The 7,842-nt window shown below is 46.8% G+C and overlaps 1 protein-coding gene across 1 annotated transcript; it reads right to left on the reverse strand.

The window, feature by feature from the left end:
- Nucleotides 1-3,288: 3,288 nt before the first annotated feature.
- LOC101645993 (melanoma-associated antigen B1-like) lies at nt 3,289-4,299 on the reverse strand. The gene has a single exon (XM_004713890.1). It carries the CDS (start codon nt 4,297-4,299, stop codon nt 3,289-3,291), a length of 1,011 nt encoding a protein of 336 aa, XP_004713947.1.
- Nucleotides 4,300-7,842: the final 3,543 nt, after the last annotated feature.

Consider the following 7,842-nt stretch of genomic DNA (forward strand, 5'->3'; position numbering starts at 1 on the left):
GGGAGGGGGGAGGGGGGAGGCACGGGGGAAAATGAGGTGCCGATATTAAGGGCTCAAGTGGAAGGCAAATGTTTTGAGAATGATGATGACAACAAATGTACGTATGTGCTTGACACAATGGATGTATATATGGATTGTGATAAGAACTGTACGAGCCTCCAATAAAATGATTTAAAAAATCCAACAGAAAAAAAAAAGTAGAAAGACCAGAAGTAAAACCATCAGCATATAGACAACTGATCTTCGATAAGGGTTCCAAAGGCATCCAGTGGGAAGCAGATGCCCTTTTTAAAAAGTGCTGCTGGTAACAGTGGATATCCACATGTAGAAAAATAAAACAAGATGTTTACCTCACCCCATGCACAAGAACAAACTCAAGGTGGATCAAAGACCTAGAAGTAAAACCCCCAAACCAACAGGACCATCAAGGAAGGAATCGGGACAAACCTAAAAGCATTGGCCGAGGGAGTTCATAGGCTCACTGCAATAAGGAAGGATACACACAGATGAACTGGAAATCGACAAATGGAATTTATTTAGAATAAAACACCTGTGCGACTTGAAAGACTTCACTAAGAGGGTAACAAGGCAACCCACAGACTGGGAGAGGATTTTTAATATTGACACATCAGACAAATGGCTTATTGTACAACACCCTCATGGCCTGCAAAAACTGGAAAACAGTTAACCCCCTAAGGAAGTGGACAAAATAACTTACAATAATTTTCACTAGAGAGGAGACACATATGGCCAACAAACACATGAGAAAGTGTTCCCGTTCATAAGCCAAAAGAGAAATGCAAATTAAAACAACCTTGGGATACCATCTAACACCCTTGAGGTTAACCCAAAGCAGAAAATCAGAAAGCAACAAATGTTGGAGCGGATGTGGTGAAATAGGAACCCTCCTCCACTGCTGGTGGTCATGTAGATATCTACAGCCACTGTGAGTCCCCTGAGGTAAGTACTATCAGCACAGCAGGTATAGAAGAAGAGACACTTATCTCACAGTATATCGGTGGAAGCATAGGCAGTGGGGGGAGGTCAGACCAAAGAGAAGTACATGTGAATCCAACATGTGTGACCAAGCTGGCTGGGTCATAAGGAAGATCAATTTCCATTTTCTTTAAATATCATCAGATCGCTTTCACATAACAGATAAGCGATTGGAGTAAAGCCGAGCCACAGAACCCCCGAGGAGCCCCAAGAATGGACTTCAGGCGAGGAGGGGCAGCCTCCAGATCTCCCTCAGGACCAAGAGGGAGGGTCTCATGGGGACCAGCAAACAGACCTTGACCTATGTAGACTTTTTTGGTTTTTTCCTTCCTTCTTTCTTTTTTCTTTCCTTTCACCTTTTTCTCTTTCCTTTTCTGTCTTCAACTGTATGTTTTCTGATTATTCAGACTATGACATGGATGGTTTGCCTAATTATATGGGTTGGACCATGGGAGAAAGCCCAGGGAGAAGCCAATGGGGCTAATGTCCCTGGAAGGTAGAAGGGGGAGAAGGAGGTGGGGAGAAGGGTGTGGTGACCGGACAGCTCCAAGGAGAGGGGAAGCACAACCAACATCTAGGAGAGATTAGAGATGTTGTGAGTATTAGAGCAACACCAATCTAGTGGAGAGGAAGCACTAAGAGGTGGAAGAAGGGGAAAGTGATGGCAGGGCAGGAGGAGGCATAAGGAAACAGAAGCAAGCTCTAGGAAGCAAAGGCATAGATAGGGAGATTAACTAAGGGGTGCACTTATGCAAATAGATTAATTCATAAAAATAGTGCTGTTGGCCTATGTACATATATTTGTAAGGCAATACACTGAAGCTGCAGATGGGCCTTGGGCCTCCGCTCATGCCTTCCCATAACACAAGACCATTGTGTTCTAACAAATTGGCATTCTGTGATGCTCACCCTGCCCCCATACATGATCGCTGAAGACAAAATGGGTGCATAAGCAGATGTGGTGAAGACAGAGGATGTTACCCGGCTATTAAAAGATATAGTGTCTGGGGTCTTAAAGGCTTGAAGTTAAACAAGCAGCCATCTACCAGTGAAGCAACAAGCCCACATGTAAGAAGCACATCAGCCAGTGTGATTGTGCGGTGTCATCTAGACTGGGCAATGAGTATCAGAAGATTCACAACAAACAGTAAAAAAAGAAACAAAAAAGCATTGGTAAGAATAGAGGGGGGTTGGAGCGGAGACCTAAAGACCATCTATGGAAAGTGAAACGTGCCCCCACAGATAGGTCCCAGCAAGGGGGTGAGTCAATCAGGGTGCAGTAGAGCACAAATGGGTAAAGCACTATACCTTTGTTCCCTGGAGGCCTCCTCACCCCCACTATCACGACCTCAGTGCTGGCTCCCAATCTAGACTAGACGGGAGCATGAACATAGCTACAGGCAAGAGATAAAACTCAGGACACATGGAACCCAGGAACAGGAATGGGAATAGAGATGCCAAAAGGGTAGCAGGAAGAGGGGGAGGGAAGGGGACACCTATTGCAATGAAGGGCACATAATCACACACCCCCATCCAGAGGGAAGAGCAACAGAAACCAGAGTGGAAGCGAGATAGCAGTCAATGTGAGATTTGAAAATTATAATTTATCAGGCGGCCATGAGGGTTGGGGTTGAGGAGGGAAAGAAAAAAAGAGGTGCTGATCCCAAGGGCTCAATGGGAAGTAAATGTCAAGAAAAGAATTATGGAATATGTGTGTGAATATGTCAGATACAATTGATGTATGGCACGTAGCAAGAGTTGTAAGAGCCCCCAATAAAATGATTTTAAAAATTCATCAATATTATTGAATAACCTCTGGATCTCCAGATATGTGTGTGTGTGTGTGTGTGTGTGTGTTTGAATTTTTAGAAATAAAAAGGTAGACACAAATGAGTAAAGCAACATAACATGTATTTTATTGTGGGGTTCACTCACATTTTCAAGAAAATCTCAATTCCAAAGTGATGTTTTCTTTTTCTGGAACCCTCACCACGGCAAATAAAGATTCAAAGTTTTCAAGATGCGTTAGGAAAAGCCTAACATTCTTACTCTTTTACGTTATGTAATTAATAAGGAATATAGAATATAGCTCATTCAAAAGCTGAAATACTATGCTAAATGAACGTGAGATGAAACAGAATATTCTAATACTATCAAATGATAAAGGACAAACCGAAACATAAAGACCATATTTAATACAATCTACTATAATGCCTTAAGCCCAGCCCTTGCACTACTTGAGTTCTAAATTCTCTTTCGAACCACAAAGTGAATAATCTGCCTGTGACTTTATTATGGGTTGGAGGAGCTGCCTGATGAGGCACTGGCACATGCCCTGGACTTTGTAGCACGACTAGCTTTGGCTGCAACTCGGGCTTTGGCTTGCATTTCCTCCTCTCTCAAGGCCTCCTCATATTGAAGGGGGAAGTCAGTGGGGACTGCACCAGTGACCTTGGCATAAAACTCGAGGGCTTGCATTTTGCTGGTTTCAGCATGGGCCCTGGGGCCCCACTGGAATTCAAAGCGTGGGGGATCACTATTGGGCACCTGCACGTACTCCAGGTACTTTTCCTGAACCATATCTTTCATAAGGAATTTTCTGGGCTCCCCAAAGAAGACGTGCTTCTCCCCATCATACACCCCCAACATATTCAGGTATTCCCACATATCTTCCTCAGTGACCCGTTTGCCATTTATATAGATCAAGGCCAGGAGAGCCAGCAGGAGCCCATTCCTAGGAAACTCCCTGTCATCATCACCATCCAGATTTCTTTCGTCCTCCGTGAGGCAGAGTTTCCGCAGGAGGACATAGGATTGGGTGATGGTGTCCATTTCCTTCAGGACAAGACCAAATACCAGCTCCAGCAGTTCAGTGGTTATATTCATGATCTCAGGGAAGGACTGCTTGTACTTTCTACCAAGAACCTTCATCATTTCCGACTTCATAACGGGCTCTCTCCTTTTAAACTTCTCCAGCAGGTACTGTAAGAGCATACCCGCCTTAATGGATATGAGGTCACTTTTAGTGCTGTCAGTGGCGGGTGGTGCCCCAGATGAACTTGGCCTTCCCTCTTCCTGGCCCTTGGCAGCTCTTGTGAAGGTACCACTTGCGGCAGCTGTGGTGGTGGACTGGGCTCCCACAGGCCCCTGGGACACCAGAACACCAGGAACGCTCTCGGGGGACTCCCCAACAGGAGGTGAGGAGGAGAGGGGAGACTCTTCCTCCTGTGCACCGCGGGTGTCAGCTCGGAGCTGGTGACGTTTCTGACGGGCACGCAGCTTACTCTTATGACCACGAGGCATGATGTCTGTAGTCAAGGGCACCAGGAAGGATTGTGGGTGGGCACGTGACAAGACCCACGGAAGAGGGAGGCTGAGAGAGCTTCGACCTCTGGCAGGCAAGCACAAGCCTCCTGATCTGGTCCGCCCAGTGTCTGAGAAGCCTGTGGGGGAGGAGGGGTGGAAATTAAGTCCAATGTGTCAGGTCTGCCTGGTGATCCCTGGGGGGCTGGCAGGGGCTGGCAAGGAGACAGATGTCTTTCCTCCTTTCCCCTGAGACCGCGGATCCAGGGCCGATGCTTTATGCCCAAGACCTAAGTCCGCAACTAACTGGAGCAGAGTCAGAGGGTCGCACATGTGCCGGGTGGCAGCACGTCTGCCTGAGGGCTTCAGAAGAGAGAGCAGGGCGGCTTCTGTTTGGCTACACTCTGCGCAGCCGCTTGCCTCAGGAGCGGGATGGACCCTCTCTAACCCCCAGGAAAGCCTGGTTCGCCTCGCTCCTCCGGATTGGGACCAATCCTTTGGACTAGGTCTGAAGACCCAGCTCCGGGGACATCCCAGGTGACGGTGGCCTCGGGACTAGGAACTTGGGGGTGGGGCAGGGACTTAGTAAGGCCTAGAGGAGGTCTGGATTACATAGTTGGTCCCTCCGGGTCAGGTTTGGGCCCCTTACCTGGACTCCTGAGCACAACTGGGACTCCCGCGTGGAACCTCGATGTGTCTCCAACCCGGAAGTGGCAAATTTCCGGCTCTTGGGCAGTAGCGTGGCTTTTGAAAAACGTCAGTTCCGGCTAATGAACGTGGGGCTCCTCCAAGGGCCACGCTTTAGGGGGAAATCCGAGGGCCGACATCAGGGCCGCATCTCTTGGGACCCTGTTCATTGGGACCCAGTTCTCCATGGATGCTACATGAGGGTCCCCACCTCAATCTCTATCTAAGCCTGGGGGTCCCATGTGCAGCCAGGAATCCAACTCAACTGTACTCTCCCTTCCTGGAGAACCAAGACCCGGGTTCAGGCCTCCGCAGCTGGGGGTTCCATGGGAGCGCCTGCTGTTTGCATTCTGAGCAGAGCCTCCCTGGGGGCTAGACCCTTTGAACCCATCCCAACACTCACCTTTTTCACTCGGTGCCTGGATTCACTCCACTTAGGGACGAGAAAAGCCCCTGTATGGAACTGGGGGACGCCCTTGGAGGAAACTGCGTTCTCTGGCATAAATGAAAGGGTACTTCAGCTGAGAGCTCTGCCTGCTTCCTCCTTGCTCTTTAATCAGAATCCTTTCATTGGGTGGCTCTGAGGCTAGAGAAGGGGTAACTGAAGCCCTGTTTTCTTAACAGTTATCCATTGTGCTGGGATCCACAAGGTCGGCAGTTTGAAACCACCTAATGGCTCCAAGGAATATAGATGTGTCTTTCAAATTTCATCAACAATTGCAGTCTCTGAAACTCACAGTGGTACAGTGAACTCTCATTTATCGCGGTTAATCCGTTCTAGACCCTACCATGATAAATGAAATTCCGCGAAGTAGGATTCCTTATTTGTAAATCAAATATTTTCGTAGTTAGAGCATAGAGGACATGAAAAAACACCCTTTAGTCACCATTACACTCGTATTACCCAATTTATTAAACGAAAAAGGGAAAATACAGTAAAACATTTTGGACGTTACAATTATCATTTATTATTTATTATATTATTTATGGCATCTAGTTTACAGTATTACATATTTCACATACAGTATTATTATACATAGTTCTTACAAATACTGCAATCAATAGCCTATGAAATGACTTAAGGGATGTACTCTACAGGTGGGTCGCCGTCGTTTTCCTCTGAAGGAGCGGGCGTAGGCAGTGGGTGCTGTTACGCAAAAACCGTGATAGAGTGAAGCCGCGGAAGTCGAAGCGCCAAGTGGCGAGGGTTCACTGTACTTCTAATGGGACACATATCGTCACTATGAGTCCTTAGTGACCCAAGGGCAGTGATATTTTATGTTTTCACTTTCCTTTTATTTAGTTCTAGTTCCGTTGATGCAGCTTCTCTCAAATGTCAGTCCTCACTTTGACTCCAGAGAAGTCAATCCCAGGGGAAGAAACAGGACTGCTCCATCCCCCACACCACCCCACTCCATTTCCCTGTTAGAACAAAGACGTTACCACTCAGGAACCCTACAAAAGGAAATAAAGGCAAACCTTAGGCTGACAGGAGCCTTGGTAGACTGTGGGTTAGGCAATGGCATAGTAACATCAAGACTGTGGTTCAAACCCACCAGCAACTCTTTCGATCAAAGAGGCTGTCTGATGTGGTGAAGATTTACATTCTCACAAAACCTATAAAGGGTTGTTATGAGTCGCTAATGACTGGATGAAGGGACAGATAGCCAACGATGCTGGGACAGCCCAAGACTGTGAACAGGGTTGGTGCTCTGTGAGGAGCCATTTGTCTTGCTTATCACTAAGAATAATACTGAGGGAGGATCTTCTTGTTGTCTTCTGCTTAGGGCCTAGTTATCCTCCCTCTGTGGTAAGCTTTGCATCCTGGAATCTGAGGAGCAAAGGAGGGGCCTGCTTAGCGTGGCAGCTCTCAGCTCTGTTCACAATTCCAGCAGGGTGGCAGTGTTGGAGGGATGGGAGAATTGATGAGGTGTTCACTGTTTGAGAGTGGATGATGGTATCATTTCTCTTTCAGTGCTCTGACCTTGACACCTGATTACTTTGGGGAATTTATCCTGTTCTTCCCGAGTAGAGTCCTCAGGAAGTATGCTCTGGAATCAGGGTGCCCTACATTTGTTCACAGTTCTTCAGGGCCTCAAAGGAATGACAGCAGTGATAAGTGTTTCTGGGACACACACTATTTTTCTGCCTTCTTTATGCCTCATTTAGGGTTATCACCTTGACATCTGACTATTTATGCAAATGGAAGACATGTTATATTGTTTTATTAAGCTGGGCTATGCCTTCACAGTATATTTCCTCCGGTGAGATGAAAGTGGTTTACAGATGCTCACTCTATGCCAAGGTGGATGGTTGCTATCAGCATCTGAGAATCCTATACCTGCTTACCAGTGGTTCCCCTCTTAGGCAAGTCCTTCACGTCACTAAGTGATCTGTTGGATAAAGGAGAGGACACTAGATTGAAAACCCTGCCAGGGATTTGTAGGTATAAAAGCCAGTGCAAATAGTCTTTCTGTGTACACCTTATGTTCTAGTATGCTGACCTTCCCAGTCCCCATGGAGAGACTTAGATTGGCTCCCATCTCTTAGGTAAATGACTTCCTGAGAAATTTGACATTCCTCCGACTCATGAGAAATTTCTCTACTGGCCTCGTTGCAGAGAATGGGTCCTTGTTCCACGTGTGATGGGACATGAACTGGAAAACCTGAGGCACATGACAAAATGCCCAGGACAGATGGTTGGCCTGTGCAAAAACACACAGTGGCTACAACAATGGCCTAAAACTTAACAATTCTCATGGGGATGATTAATACCTAGTATTGATTTCTTTTGTTGTGCGTTAGGTCCTGATAAGTCAGAACTAATTCCATGGCACCTATCATCATCAACAACAA

Source organism: Echinops telfairi, unplaced genomic scaffold (assembly GCF_000313985.2).
Source record: "Echinops telfairi isolate 266 unplaced genomic scaffold, ASM31398v2 ScPeMD7_7436;HRSCAF=8474, whole genome shotgun sequence".
Taxonomy (NCBI): Eukaryota; Metazoa; Chordata; class Mammalia; order Afrosoricida; family Tenrecidae; genus Echinops; species Echinops telfairi.